Source organism: Malus domestica, chromosome 12, assembly GCF_042453785.1.
Source record: "Malus domestica chromosome 12, GDT2T_hap1".
In the NCBI taxonomy this organism is placed as follows: domain Eukaryota; kingdom Viridiplantae; phylum Streptophyta; class Magnoliopsida; order Rosales; family Rosaceae; genus Malus; species Malus domestica.
Genome location: NC_091672.1, coordinates 28,694,812 through 28,711,020, shown reverse-complemented (window position 1 = coordinate 28,711,020; position 16,209 = coordinate 28,694,812). Strand labels below are relative to the sequence as shown.

The 16,209-nt window shown below is 37.4% G+C and overlaps 2 protein-coding genes across 2 annotated transcripts; both read left to right on the top strand.

Annotated features, from left to right (window-relative positions):
* Positions 1 to 1,236: 1,236 nt before the first annotated feature.
* LOC103451334 (cation/calcium exchanger 5-like) lies at positions 1,237 to 4,019 on the top strand. The gene is made up of 2 exons (XM_029090027.2): positions 1,237 to 2,172; positions 2,819 to 4,019. Exons 1-2 carry the CDS (start codon positions 1,699 to 1,701, stop codon positions 3,572 to 3,574), a joined length of 1,230 nt encoding a protein of 409 aa, XP_028945860.1. The 5' UTR covers positions 1,237 to 1,698; the 3' UTR covers positions 3,575 to 4,019.
* A 9,362-nt stretch (positions 4,020 to 13,381) lies between these two features.
* Positions 13,382 to 15,839, top strand: LOC103450955 (nuclear transcription factor Y subunit C-3-like). Its single transcript, XM_017336042.3, has 3 exons — positions 13,382 to 13,573; positions 13,801 to 13,858; positions 14,752 to 15,839. Exon 3 carries the CDS (start codon positions 14,777 to 14,779, stop codon positions 15,563 to 15,565), a length of 789 nt encoding a protein of 262 aa, XP_017191531.3. The 5' UTR covers positions 13,382 to 13,573; positions 13,801 to 13,858; positions 14,752 to 14,776; the 3' UTR covers positions 15,566 to 15,839.
* The last annotated feature ends 370 nt before the right edge of the window (positions 15,840 to 16,209 follow it).

Here is a 16,209-nt window from a genome sequence, read left to right as displayed (position 1 = left end):
TATTATGACACTTAGTGCACCAGCCCATGTTACTGGCATACTGAAAAATTTCTCGTCTACCACTACGATCACAAACTCTTGTAACTAATTAAATTTTATGAATTCTGATTAATTTTATTATGATTTCTTGAGATGCATTTGGTGTTCTTAGCCATGGATTTTTGGGTAAGTTTGTACATTATATGTGTAGCTGGTTATGATACAAAGATGATCATGCTTGTAACTGGTTTTTTGAATTTTGATAATAGAGAAAATTTAATGAATTCTATTGTATATGTTCAATTAATTGTGATTATTTTATGAATAATGTCCCAAGGCGAAAAAACTACTTAATTACAATCTCGAGATTTTATTATTTTCTCTAAATTGTAATCACGTGCTGAGTGCTATTGGAACATGAGATATCTCTGTTACATTCAACATCTCTGCCCAATTTTCTGGGAATGAAATGAAATTTGAAGATAACAAAATATTTCATGATTTTGCTTAAAATTACACCATACAAATTACCCATTTTTTTCTCTTTTGGTAAAAGAAAAACGAAATTTGTCAATTTGTTGAAGGAAAATTTTGGGAGGGAGGATAGGAGTGAGAATTGGAGAAATTTTTTATTGTGACGAGAACACGGGTGGTACACCACGTGTTTTTATGTAAGTGGTGGGAAATTTTACTTTTTAAGTTATTAACTTTTTAACACACATATCCCATCATTTGTATTGTAACACGTGGGGTACCACTTTATATGTCGGTCACACTCAAAAATCTCTCCAGGAATCGGGATGGTGAGGGAGAGAGAAAGGAGAGTTCAGCGGTTATATATTTACTTACAAAAATGCTACTTTTACCATCTAGTTGTATCATGTATCTAATAAAAATGAGGCTCACATGCGTTGGTGGACCCTATCTCTATTAGAGATATGATACAAATGAAGATACAAATAGGTGATAAGTGTAGCATTACTCTTTTACTTATGCTTTTTGGTGGACTTATACCTTATCAAGTGGGCTTCACTTGTTTCACAAGTAATACAAGTCATAAAGGATTAAATATCCAAAATTCTCTTAAAATCCTACTTCTAAATTGCATAATTACATTTTTGAACAATAGACTCGTTTGCTTTAAAAATGATTGAAAGCAAATGAAAGTATTTTTGAAAAAACAGTTCAAGGGTTTCTTGCAACGGAAGAGTTATCTTTTTGGAGTTAAATGGATTGAACAGAGTTCAAATACACATTGTAGAGGCAGGTAACCACTCAATCAGTTGGATCCAAAAATTCAAAAATTCTGACTCTCTCACACTCTCACCAAAAACTTGACGCAAAGATTGGAGCTTTCAGCTTGCTAAATGGCATGGCCATCTCTCTCTCCTCCTCTTTCAAAACCTGCATTCTCTCTCTCTCTCTGTCTCACTCCTCTCCTCCTTTCTCTTCTTCCTCCTCACTACCCCAACTCCCGATGCCCCAAACTAGCCCTCCCTAGCTCCCGTAACCCTCCACAGGTCCCTCATCACCACCGCAGCAAAAACTCCACCCTGCTCCTCCACCGGCCACTCCAATGGCCTCTTCAACTACCTCTACCTCCACTTCTGCCTCTTCCGCCAAAACCCATTACTGTCTCTCTCCTCCCTCTCTCTCATCCAGGATCACTTCTCTCTCGTCACCACAAAGCTCGTCTCTTCCCTCGATTTGACACCCAGCATGGCCGCCGTCACCCTCCTCGCACTCGGCAACGGCGCCCCCGACGTCTTCGCGTCGGTTGCGGCGGTCCGGACGGGCCAGTACCGAACTGGGTTCGTCGCAATTCTGTCCGCCGGCACGTTCGTGTCGGCGTTCGTTGTGGGGTTTGTGGCGATTTACGCCGCGCCCTTTTCGCTCAATCCGGTGCCGTTTGTGAGGGACGTGCTGTTTTATCTGACGGCGGCGCTGTTCTTGTTCTATGTGTATCTCAGCGCCGAGATTTATCTGTGGCAGGCGGTTGCGTTTGTTGGGTTTTACTTGCTTTTTGTTGGGTTGGTGTTTTGGATGGATTTGGGGTTGGGCGGAGGAGGAAAGAAGAGCAGGGTTGAGGTGGGATTGGTCGGAGATTGTGAAATGCAGAGGGGTTTGGTTGTCCCGGATGCCGGAATCGGGCATGTTAAGCGGAGTTTCAGGTTTCGGAGAGCTCTTGGAATGGTATGTTTCAGATGAACTTGTGTTCTTTTTTTTTTGTGTTTGTTCTGCAAAAGTTTAGGTGGATTGTGCATTGTATGCAATTGTATGATTGTATCTGTATCAGAGTTTAGAATTAGTGTCAATGGTTTGTTACATGTTTTCGAGAATTCGATCAGAATTTCCGTTGTTGGTTGGTTGTACTGCTCTGAGAAGAGCTACCTAATAGAGGAATTTTGGTTGTAGTATCAATCTATACAGCTTGCTAAGTAGCTCAGCACTTTGGTTTATATGTTCTGATGGTTTTGTTCCTAAAGCACATTGGACCAAATAATTTCGGTAGCTGAATGTAGGTGAAAGTTTTCGTGCCTAAAGTCCTTGAGATGAAAAACTTTGGGCATATGAAATGGATGACATTAGCCAGAAGTGGAGATCTTCGAGAGTTGGAATTCGCTTATATATCAATTACAATGCACAGAATTAGGAAACTTCAATCTATGAGCAAGGATAACCTTAACTGGAGATACCTGATTGTTGTGTGATATAAATTTTAGAAGCATGAACCGGGAGAAAGTGTGGAACTTTATATACTGATTGAGCTCATTTTTCACCTATACAATTTTATTAGCTCATTTCAGACATTTGTTAACTCTCTTCATTTTGTATGCAGATCTCAAAAGCATGGGAGCTTCCAGTCTCAATTCTTCTGAAGCTCACAATTCCTCAAGCTGCACCTTCTGAATGGAGCAGATTCTACTCATCAGCCAATATTGCTCTTTGCCCTCTAGCACTTCTATATGCTTGCAATTCGTTCATACCATTCCATCATCCTGTTGTTTTTCTCCTTTCCGACACCCATTTGCCTCTATGGTTTGTAATCCTCTTGGCAACCTCCTCTCTTGCACTTCTTCATTATGCAGTGGAAAAAGAGCCCCCCAAAACTGAGCAACTACCCGTATTGCTTATAGCATTTGTAATGAGCGTCTTTTGGATATCCACTACTGCCGGAGAATTGCTGAACTGCCTTGCTGCTCTTGGAACACTTCTGGAGTTGCCACCTGCACTTCTGGGGCTCACAGTTCTTGCATGGGGGAATTCGGTGGGGGATCTTGTTGCTGATGTCACCGTTGCCAAGGCAGGCCACCCTGCAATGGCCATGGCTGGGTGTTTTGCTGGGCCAAAGTTTAACATGCTTGTTGGACTTGGAACAGCTTTGGTTATACAGACATACAATGTTTATCCCGAGGTGTACGAGCTTCAGTTCCACGTGGGTATAGTGATTGCATTTGTTTTCTTGCTTCTGAGCCTGATGGGGTCTCTATTGGTGATTACATTCCGGGTGCCTAGGTTCTGGGGTTTCTGCCTAGTTGGTCTCTATGTTATTTTTATGGCAGTTAGTTTGGTAATCGCCAAGTTTTCAGGGTGATTCCAAGTTCATTTAGGTTGGATCTGCCATCGGAAAATCCAAACCAGGGATGGTATAGAGCTACAACGTATCTCAAGCTTGATCATGCCAGCTCTAACCCGGATGGATTGTGCACATTATACAAGCATCATTCATTGACAATTTAAGAAAGAATTGACGGATCAAGAAGGACATTGCATATTGGAAGAATCATCCACCCTCTTTCAAGTTTTTACTCCCCGGATGTAAGTGATATGCAGCTTCTAGGTATTTTTATTGTTTTCACACCGGATAGGCAGATAGATGAAATTCTTTGGACTACTAGAAGGGTTGTGCTATTCACTCACCCATATTTACTTCCCACACTCCCTTTTCATGTTTTAATACTTTAATCTTCTAGCGTTTGATCTTCCATATATGCCCTTGCTGCTTTTTGACCTTTGGAATTCAGAATCATGTTCATGAATCATCTCAACACTTGATAGCTTGAACTATAACTTTTACTGCAGAGTGAAATGCCTCGAGTTCGAATGCCAGCCCATTTTTACCAGAGTTCAAGTCCTCGTCCTCTTCTTCATAGATTAGAGTAGTTTATATAATCGCTTTATTGACAAAATAGGCTTTAACTGCAGAGTGAAATGTACAAAGAAATAGATGCATAGATGGAAAACAATGCCAAAGGCTTTGCAATGGCTTTGCCCAACCCCCAAAAAAATCAACCTAAAAAACAGTGTGTTCATATTAGTATGAGGAGACTGAACTTATTGTACACCAAAGTGTGTCTTATAATTCAAAATGAGATCATCTACGCATCTATGCCTCTAGAGCAGACAGATCCTAAAATTTGAGTCATGAGTGAGAGAGTAAAGGGCGTGGTTTTGTGTGTAAGGTGGGTCAATGTGATGGGCTAATAGGGGCCGCAAAGTTTAAATTAAATGGTTTAGATTTCTGGATCCTTCTGTTGTGGGGCAGAGATCGAAAGATGATTTCATCCCTTATAATTCATTCACAACCAAAAACCATATCGGACACATGATTGATCGATAACATTATATTTAAGTAGATCTCACAATGTATATACAGACATCAACATTCACACGCGTCCGGCAGCTGAACCTAGCAAAATCCTTACTAGGATGGTAGTTGGATTTCAAAGCGAAGTTTCAATCAAAAGTGAAGTGGTCCATGACTCCATACATGTGGTGGGTTCGATCTCGTCATCTGAATCTGCAGTGGTCCTTCAGATGAAGGTCAAGGTCACAATCAACATACATTCAAGTTTTAGGGAACAAAAACTTATGCTAATTGGGTTTGATTTACCTTAAATTATTAATGTCCAACGCTTGCTAATGATATTATTAGGGACCAAAGGATTTTTGGTTTATGAAAAACCAATGTCGATACATGTTGACTAGTTTCATAGAATTTTACTTTATAAAAAGAGTAGGAACTTCGTGACTCTAAAAGGAAATTTTCCATAAAAGATATAATAGCAAACTCTAGCATTGGTTCCCGAACTTTCATCTTTGTTTAGATTTAGTTTTTAAACTAAATTTCCGTTAATTTACAGAGTTAGGATGGAGGGACTAATTCTCCACATTGACAAAAATTCAATGATGTAAATTAACAGAAATTTAGTTCATGAATCAAATCTAAATTAAGGTGTAAGTTCAGAGACAGATTCTATAGTCAAGCTGAAAGATATAAAGTACTTTTTTTCTTTTCTTTTTCTTTTTGGTACTACAACTACTTTTTCTTTTTATCCTCCATGTGTTACGAAATATAAAAGCAAAATACACTTGTTATCTTAGAAAAAAGAAAAGAAAACCCATCAAATATAAAAGTTGTAAAGCATGTTTTTGCAAGGCCATGAATAAAAATTGAAATACATTTTCGAAGAATAGCTAGTTTCAAACCAACATTCCTCACTTGTATGGGACGTCAAACTCAATTAAATTACGCTAATTTTTGTTATATCAAGCATAAATTGTTAATCAGCAACTTTGAAGTTGGTGTACACTAAAGAAAAGAAAATAAGATTCGGATCCACAACTTGTGCAATGAGTAAATCAAAACTTGCAAATTTAATGAAACGACCAACTAATGTCTAAGTTTGCAGCTCGTCCCACAACAACAAACTCCATTTAGCGCCCATAGCCGTTTGGAGTCAGCAGGAGTTGAATCTGGTTCACCAAGATTCCACTCCAATTAACCCCAACAGGGTTGTAATAAATAAATTGAATGATAGTAATAAGATTCACATTAATGGTGAAAAAAGATGGAATTTTTAAGTGATTCTTCGGTTTGCAAAATGGGTTGATAACGAAATTCTACATGCTGGTCCCCGACACACGAGAATGGAAGACTTTTGTTCTAGTGTTTAGAAATACTGGAAAGTAAAAACTCGGAGAACTCAAACAAAATTATTCAAGTAGTAAGTACTGGTTTGGTACTGATGTACTTTTATAAAAAGTGAATATAAAAAAAGCTGAGCTCAAAAAAATATTTGGTAAACACTTGAAAACAACTTAGTTTCACAGTTTTGGGTGAAGAAAAAAAAACTAAAAACGTGAAGCAGGAAAAATGAGTTTATTCTTACAGCACAGCAGAAACAATTTTTTTTCAAAGCACAGCAATACCAAACTAGCCCTAAGAGAGAGAAGAAATTTAACTTTAACTTATGCAAATTCTTGTAGAAATTTAGGTTTAACTTATGCAGTTGCCTAGTTGGTCTCTATGTTATTTTTATGGCAGTTAGTTTGGTAATCGCTCGCCAAGTTTTCAGGGTGATTCCAAGTTCATTTAGGTTGGATCTGCCATCGGAAAATCCAAGAAACCAGGGACGGTATAGAGCTACAACGTATCTCAAGCTTGATCATGCCAGCTCTAACCTGGATGGATTGTGCATATCATACAAGCATCATTCATTGACAATTTAAGAAATAATTGATGGATCAAGAAGGACATTGCATATTGGAAGAATCATCCACCCTCTTTCAAGTTTTTACTCCCCGGATGTAGGTGTCATGCAGCTTATAGGTATTTTTATTGTTTTCACACCGGATAGGCAGATAGATGAAATTCTTTGGACTACTAGAAGGGTTGCGTTATTCACTTACCCATATTTACTTTCCACACACCTTTTCATGTTTTAATACTTAATCTTCTAGTGTTTGATCTTCCATATATGCCCTTGCTGCTTTTTGACCTTTGGAATTCATAATCATGTTCATGAATCATCTAAACACCTGATAGCTTGAACTATAACTTTTACTGCAAAGTGAAATGCCTTGAGTTCGAATGCCAGCTCATTTTTAACTAGAGTTCAAGTCCTCATCCTTTTCTTTATAGATTAGAGTGGTTTATATAATCGTCTTATTGAAAAAATGGGTTTTTACTGCAGAGTGAAATGTACAAAGAAATAGATGCATAGATGGAAAACAATGCCAAAGGCTTTGGCCAACCGCAAAAAAAAAAAAAAAAACTAAAAAACAGTGTGTTCACTTTAGTCTTGTACACCTAAGTGTGTCTTATAATTCAGAATGAGATCATCTACGAATCTATGCCTCTAGACATTGTTTTAAAAAACGGCCTAGGCGGTGGTGAGCCGAGGCGTTTTCTTGCAAATCGGTTGGAAAAATTAGATTGGCTCTAGGCGGCCGCCTAGGCAGGGTAGGCGGGGCTAGGCGGGGCTAGGTGGTTTTTTTTTTCATGAAATTAAAAAATAAAATAAAAAATCCTATCTAAGTCTAAGTGGTTGAAAATTGTGAACTTGTTGTACATTTGTCATCCTACAATACTCCTCACTATGGTTATATGGCATTGTTTGGACCCAAATTTACACCGTCGGCCCATGCAATCAAGGCTGTTGAGTGAGCATAGCTTTACACCGTCGGATGAAAGGTGAAGATAATTTTGCTATTATTAAAAGATATAGTGTGGTTTTAATCCTGGCCCTATCTTTGTCCTTCTCTTCACAGATACATATTGGTGGAAGAATTGTAGTTCATTTGCAATTCATTAAGTCAGCGCATGCATATACGTATGGGAAAGGATTTTACAAATGGTGGAAATAAAGAGGGAAAACATTGATGTGAGGGCACGGTTCTTTGGAGGCCTGTGAAGGATAAGGAAAAAAAAAGTTTTTCTTAATGGTGAGGAAGTATGTATATATATAATTGGTGGTTGTTTAGATGTTCATCTCCAGGCGTGCAGTTTATTTTGGGACTCGATGTGATAAGGCTGAGCACGGGTTGAATTTGGTTGTATTTTTTACTAAGTTCAGAGTCTTGGGAATATAAGGCTTATCTGACGCGATTAGTGGAAGAGTTCTAGTACATGGTAGAAGCCTATATTGGCTTATCAACCAACGCGCATATGTCCCTATAAATATAGAGGCAGTGGCAATGGAAGAAGATTCTCCAACTCAACACACAAACTGCCATGCGCAAACCCTCGCTCTACGCGAAACCTCTCAATAACCTTGAGATTTTTATTTTCCTTTTTCGCCAACACATCTTCAGTTTGGACTGTTGCCGTAGAATCAGCCGACCGTGAAGCACCTTCAGTTTGGATAAACAACACTGCCCGAAGGCCGAGGCGTGTTCCTTCCTCGGCCACAGTCGCAAGATCAAAAAATCAGCAGTGCACCCAACACAACATCAACAAATTTACTCCTCGGCCGACGAGTTGGCACGCCTACACACAACCGAATGACGTAGTTAGCTTATTAGTTACTTGACTTGCGTGCCACGTAGGCTTGGTAGTTTTTTAGGGTCAATAGGCATATATGCTTAATGTGTTTTTAAATTTTGGACTTGTTGAATACTCTTTTTGCATTTTATCATTTTTTTTATTATCTTATCCATGGATTTCATACAAGTATAATTTTTTGTAAGTGTCAATATGCACTTATTTACAAGATATACAAGAAATTTATCTAAATCCGCCTAGGCGCCCGCCTAGCTCCCGTCTAGCCGCCTAGGCGCTAGCCTGCCGCCCAACTAACGCCTAGCGTTTTTTAGAACCTTGCCGCTAGAGTACACAAATCCTAAAATCTGAGTCATGAGTGAGAGAGAAAAGGGAGTGGGTTTGTGTGTGAGGTGGGTCAGTGTGATAGGCTAAAAGGGGCCGCATAGTTTAAATTAAATGGTTCAGATTTCTGGATCTGTCAGCTCTAGGGCAGAGATCAAAAGATGATCTCATCCCTTATAATTCATTCACAACCAACAACCGTGTCAGACACATGATTGATCGATGACACTATATTTAAGTATATCTCACAATGTATCTACGGACATCGACAATCACACGCGTTCGACAGCTGAACCTAGCAAAATTTTTACTAGGATGGTAATGACGTAGGATTTCAAAGTGAAGTGGTCCATGACTCCATACATGTGGTGGGTTCGATCTGATCATGTGAATCTGAAGTGGTCCTTCAGATGAAGGTCAAGGTCACAATCAACATACATTCAAGTTTTAGGGAACATAAACTTATGCTAATTGGGTTTGATTTACCCTTAATAGGTCTTAATAATTAAATTATTAATGTCCAACACTTGCTAATCACATTATTTGGGACCAAAGGATTTTTGGTTTATGAAAAACCAATGTCGATACATGTTGACTAGTTTCATAGAATTTTACTTTATAAGAAAAAGTAAGAACTTCGTGACTCTAAAAGGAAATTTTCCATAAAAGATATAATAGTAAACTCTAGTATTGGTTCCTGAACTTTCATCTTTGTTTAGATTTAGTTTCTAAACTAAATTTCCGTTAATTTATAAAGTTAGGATGGAGAGACTAATTCTCCACATTGACAAAAATTCAATGATGTAAATTAACGGAAATTTAGTTCATAAATCAAATCTAAATTAAGGTGTAAGTTCAGGGACAGATTCTATAGTCAAGGCGAAATATGTAAATTAACTTATGCATTTGCCTAGTTGGTCTCTATGTTATTTTTATGGCAGTTAGTTTGGTAATCGCTCGCCAAGTTTTCAGGGTGATTCCAAGTTCATTTAGGTTGGATCTGCCATCGGAAAATCTAAGAAGCCAGGGACGGTATAGAGCTACAACGTATCTCAAGCTTAATCATGCCAGCTCTAACCTGGATCGATTGTGCATATTATACAAGCATCATTCACTGACAATTTAAGAAATAATTGATGGATCAATAAGGACATTGCATATTGGAAGAATCATCCACCCTCTTTCAAGTTTTTACTCCCCGGATGTAAGTGTCATGCAGTTTATAGGTATTTTTATTGTTTTCACACCGGATAGGCAGATAGATGAAATTCTTTGGACTACTAGAAGGGTTGCGTTATTCACTTTCCCATATTTACTTTCCACATGCCTTTTCATGTTTTAATACTTAATTTTCTAGCTTTTGATCTTCCATATATGCCCTTATTACTTTTTGACCTTTGGAATTCAGAATCATGTTCATGAATCATCTAAACACCTGATAGCTTGAACTATAACTTTTACTGCAGAGTGAAATGCCCGAGTTCGAATGCTAGCCCATTTTTAACCAGAGTTCAAGTCCTCGTCCTTTTCTTTATAGATTAGAGTAGTTTATATAATCGTCTTATTGAAAAACTAGGCTTTTACTGCAAGAGTGAAATGTACAAAGAAATAGATGCATAGATGGAAAACAACGCCAAAGGCTTTGCAATGGCTTTGGCCAACACCGCCCCCGCCCAAAAAAAAAAAAAAAAAAAAAAAAACTAAAAAACAGTGTGTTCACTTTAGTCTTGTACACCTAAGTGTGTCTTATAATTCAGAATGAGATCATCTACGGATCTATGCCTCTAGAGCAGACAAATCCTAAAATTTGAGTCATGAGTGAGAGAGAAAAGGGAGCGGGTTTGTGTGTGAGGTGGGTCAGTGTGATGTGCTAAAAGGGGCCGCATAGTTTAAATTAAATGGTTCAGATTTCTGGATCCGTCAGTTTTAGGGTAGAGATCCAAAGATGATCTCATCCCTTATAATTCATTCACAACCAACAACCGTGTCAGACACATGATTGATCGATGACACTATATTTAAGTAGATCTCACAATGTATCTACGGACATCAACAATCACACGCGTCTGACAACTGAATCTAGCAAAATCCTTACTAGGAAGGTAATGAAGTAGGATTTCAAAGCGAAGTTTCAATCAAAAGTGAAGTGGTCCATGACTCCATACATGTGGTGGGTTCGATCTGATCATGTGAATCTGAAGTGGTCCTTCAAATGAAGGTCATGGTCACAATCACCATAAATTCAAGTTTTAGGGAACTTAAACTTATGCTAATTGGGTTTGGTTTACCCTTAATACTTAATAATTAAATTATTAATGTCCAACACTTGCTAATCACATTATTTGGGATTTTTGGTTTATGAAAAACCAATGTTGATATATATTGTACTAGTTTCATAGAATTGTACTTTATAAAATAAACATAGGAACCTCGAGACTCTAAAAGGAAATTTCCCATAAAAGATATAAGAGTAAACTCTAGTGTTGGTTCCTGAACTTTCGTCTTTGTTTAGATTTAGTTTCTAAACTGAATTTCCGTTAATTTACAGAGTTAGGATGGAGGGACTAATTCTCCACATTGACAAAATTCTATGATGTAAATTAACGGAAATTTAGTTCATGGATCAAATATAAACTAAGGTGTAAGTTCAGGGGCCCATTCTATAGTCAAACTGAAAGATATAAAGTACTTTTTTTTTCCTTTTCTTTTTCTTTTTTGTACTACAACTACTTTTTCTTTTTATCCTCCATGTGTTACGAAAAATAAAAGCAAATTACAGTTGTTATCTTAGAAAAAAGAAAAGAAAACCCATCAAATATAAAAGTTGTAAAGCATGCTTTTGCAAGGCCATGAATAAAAATTGAAATACATTTTCGAAAAATAGCTAGTTTCAAACCAACATTCCTCACTTGTTTGGGATGTCAAACTCAATTAAATTATGTTAGTTTTTGTTATATCAAACATAAGTTGCTAATTAGCAACTTTAAAGTTGGTGTACACTAAAGAAAATAAAATAAGATTCGGTCACATGAACCAGCTCCACAACTTGTGCAACGAGTAAATCAAAACTCGCAAAGCTATTGAGATGACCAACTAATGTTTAAGTTTACAGCTCGTCCCACGATAACAAACTTCATTTATCGCCCATAGCCGTTTGTAGAGGAGTCGAATATGGTTCACCAAGATTCCACCCCAATTAACCCATCAGAGTTGTAATTAAATAAATTGAATGATAGCAATAAGATTCACATTAATGGTCAAAAAAGATTGAATTTTTAAGAGCCTATTTGGTATCCTATTTGAAATTTTTTATCATTTCTCAAAACATTTCTTAAGAACATTTCCTGAAAACAATTTTCTTTAAAACTCAAAAACTTGATTGGTTTGCGATTTAAAAATTTTAAATCTTATGACTTAAACTTGATTGGATTGGAGGAGAGACGAAAAAGGTAAAAAAAAAAAGAGAAAGAAAGAAGAAAATAGAGAGATAGATTTAGAGTGAGAGGGGAGGAAGGAGAAAAAAGAAATGAGTGAGTTTAAGTTTAAAAACTTTAAAAACTCTAAAAACTCTAAAAACTCATTTTTTATGTTTTTAAAGAATAAACTATATTTTTGAGTTAGTCTTGAACTCAGTTTTTTAAAATAGTCATACCAAACAAGTTTTTAAGGCCTAAAACTTGAAAAAAAAAATTTGAGTTAAAAAAATTAGATTCAAGTATAGTACCAAACAGGCCATAAGTGATTCTTCGGTTTGCAAAATGGGTTGATAACGAAATTCTACATGCTCGTCCTCGACAAACGAGAATGGAAGACTTTTATTCCAGTGTTTAGAAACACTGGAAAGTAAAAACTCGGAGAACTCAAACAATTATTCAAGTAGTAAGAGAGATTAGAAATTTAAGTTTAACTTATGCAAATTCTTGTAGAAATTTAGTTTAACGTACGCAAATTCTTGTACGAAAAAAAATCAAAATGACAACTAATATAATACTCAAGACTAATCCAAATTCTTTCCCTTCTTTCCAGATTGTTAAGATAACATTCCAATTTAATTTTTAGGAAAAAAAATCAAAATGACAACTAATATAATACTCAAGACTAATCCAAATTCTTTCCCTTCTTTCCAGATTGTTAAGATAACATTCCAATTTAATTATTTCCTATCCCTAAAAATAAATTAAGAGTAAAATTAAGAATCTATAGATCTGGTGACAATCACAATTCTAAATAAGTGAGCTGAGATTCTCTCTGGATCTTTGTATTCAGTGACCAAGAATTCGGAGATCCGAGCATTTGAAAAGAGAGAAAGAAAGATTCGGATCCTTGGTTTTGTGGGGTAGGGTAGTGAAATGGACTAATGAGGATTGCATAATTTAAAAAGAAAACTAATGAAAATAGTTTGAAAACTTTGAGTTTTATCAAAATGACAAAAATGTGTTGTATGTGAATAATATCAGGAGTGACTTTTTAGAGTAAAAATGTCCTTAACGTTAAAAGTGAACAGTACCAGAAGTGTTTCGTTAAGACTCCATAATTTAAAATGAGTGGTTTGACTCTCCCGGTCCATCAACTTTTGACACAGAGACCAGATAAGAATTTCAAGAGATCAAATCTTCTGCATCCAAAATGGGCATATGTGTGACCTCAATCATTAACTGACACATATTTATAAACTTCACTTTTCTTAATTTTATTATTATAAATTTAATATGTGTTAATCAATAATTAAAATTATAATGAGGTCACATCCATTTTAGTTACGAATGATTTGATTTCAGAATTCCAAATAAGTAGAACGAACATCGCCACGTATCATCGGAAAACTCGGAACCATAAGACCATTTACCCCTAATAGTAAAATGCCAACTTCCACCAAGGGCAAAACCGTCAAACAGAAAACCAAACTCCCATAAAAGTTCAATGTTTTCTGACAAATCTAAGTCAGAATCCAACACTCCCTCGCAGCTTTTGTTCTTCCTTTTTTAGGTTTGTCTTCTAAAAACATCATTAATCTTTACGAAAAAAAAAACTATAAAAAAACTATAATCCAATGTGGTTGCAAACCCAAGAACCTCCCAGAAATCCTGGATCTTTCTTCGTACGATTAATTTCCCAAAACGGAAAAAAATATATAAAAAATTCGGACTTTCTTCTCATTGCCCAGATGGATGTTTCCGAGTCGCTTTTTTTCTGAAGATTTTTTTTTTTTCCAGGTACTCGGTAATCTCGAATCCTGCGTAGTAGCAGCGCCCACCACCTGTTTGATAAAAGGTACCAGAGAAACGCGCACACGCCCACGCCCACGCCCACACACGGTTTTCTGGGTTTTTTTTTTATATTTCTGCGTTTATGTGTGTAAGCGTGTGGGTGGTGGGTTTGATCTTAGATTGCCAAATGGGCGATCTTTGCTCTTTTCCCATGCAACATTTTTGTTTTTCGGATGTGAGTTTTGAATTTTCGGTTGTTTTTGGTATCTGTCAGAGATCGAATTTTGGATTTTGTTGTCGGGTTTGATCCTGTTTTGCATGATTTTTGTTGGTGGAAACTGTTTTTGGCTTAATTGCATGATCGTATCTCAAGCGTTTCGACCTCGAATTATAGTTTTCATGGAATTTTATTCACATTTTCTTAGTTTTTCTAATTCTTTTTTCTCTAAAACATAATTTTAATTAAGCTGGTGGTGGTAGAATGATTTCTGCAGAGTAGAGAATCAAATTATCAAAAATTGTCTTTTGTGAGGTGGGTACTATTTCGAGTGGCAACCAGGTGGCGGGATGCGAATCTCGTTGATTTTCTGTAGATGTTTAGTTGTAAGATAGCATTTAGAGACCCTTCATTCAGTGAATTGATAAGTTTTTCTGCAGGAGGGCTATGCCTGCTTAACCGAGTGCAATGATATTCTATGATTCATACAGCCGATCCTATTTAATGGGATAAAGCTTTGTTGTTGTTTTAGTATTCTTAATATTTGGTTGTCTAAAGAGGAAAAACGAAAAACGAGAGAACAAACTGTTTAGATTTATCTGCAACGTAGCACAAGATGGATCGGTCGGAATTAACCATTCATTGTGTGTGAAAAGGAGATCCCTTGGTATTTTAGGAATGCATATAGTAACTATTAGGTTTCTAAAGCAGACACCTTTTCCGTTCTTTGTTTCAATCAGGGCCGAGTTGCAGAATTCAACCAGGATGGATCCGCAAGGGCATAACCAACCCCAATCTATGGGGATGGTAGGTAGTGGAGCTCAGTTGACTTACGGTTCTAACCCTTATCAGCATAATCAAATGGTTGGGAGCCCAAATCCGGGGTCAGTTTCCGCAACAGTGGGAGCTATGCAATCCGCTAGCCAATCACCTGGAGCTCAGCTTGCGCAGCACCAGCTTGCTTATCAGCATATCCACCAGCAGCAGCAGCAACAACTTCAGCAGCAGCTGCAAACTTTCTGGGCAAACCAGTATCAAGAAATCGACAAGGTCACTGATTTCAAGAACCATAGCCTTCCCTTGGCAAGGATCAAGAAGATTATGAAGGCCGATGAGGATGTGAGAATGATATCAGCCGAGGCACCTGTGATATTTGCCAGGGCATGTGAAATGTTCATATTGGAATTGACATTGAGGTCTTGGAATCACACGGAAGAGAACAAGCGGAGGACACTCCAGAAGAATGACATTGCAGCTGCAATCACAAGGACTGATATCTTTGATTTCTTGGTAGACATTGTCCCAAGGGAGGATCTGAAAGATGAAGTCCTTGGGTCAATTCCGAGGGGTACAGTTTCTGTTGGGGGGCCTGCCGATGCACTTCCATACTGCTATATGCCACCTCAGCACGCACCTCAGGTGGGGGCTCCTGGAATGATGATGGGTAAGCCTATGATGGATCCGTCTATGTATGCTCAGCAGTCTAACCCCTACATGACTCAGCCAATGTGGCAGCAGGCTCCAGACCAGCAGCAGTCGCCATCAGATCATTAGTGGGCACAACATGGAAGCGGAAACCTGTAAGTTCCTTCGTTTTTGTTCTCCAGGCTTGTGACTGAAAGCTGAGAAAAAAGCAAAGTGGTGATCTTAATGTGTTCAAACTCTGGGAGGTTTTGTAATTATAATGCAATTTCTTACCTTTATGCTTAACATCTGGTATCTGTCTCGTAGATTCTTCGCTGTAAAACAATATTGTTGACGATGATGCAGTTGTGAACTGATTTTTCTCTACCCTTTTACAGTAAAAAAAGAAAGAACATGACTAGCATATATGCTGTTTTCAACGATTTAGCTAGTATTTGTTGACATCCCCCCTCCTCCGACCCTTGCAAAGGGGGGTGCCTTGTTGGCTCGAAGTCGTCCTTTATCATTTATCATACATTTCTTGTGATGTGATAAGATCCTGAAGGGTGTAATGGAACTTCTGGTTTCATTTGTTGACTATTTTTGCGTACTTGGGCAGTTGAATTTACCCTTTTGTTCATAAATTTGAATCCCCTTTTGCGAAAAATATGTTTCAATTGATTCAGTTGCAGTTCAGATAGAGGTACTCCACATGGTTTTGATTAAAATCACTTTGGGAAACCTCCAGTTGAGGAGGAAAACTTAGCTATATCAGTTTCATACCCCCTCCTTTT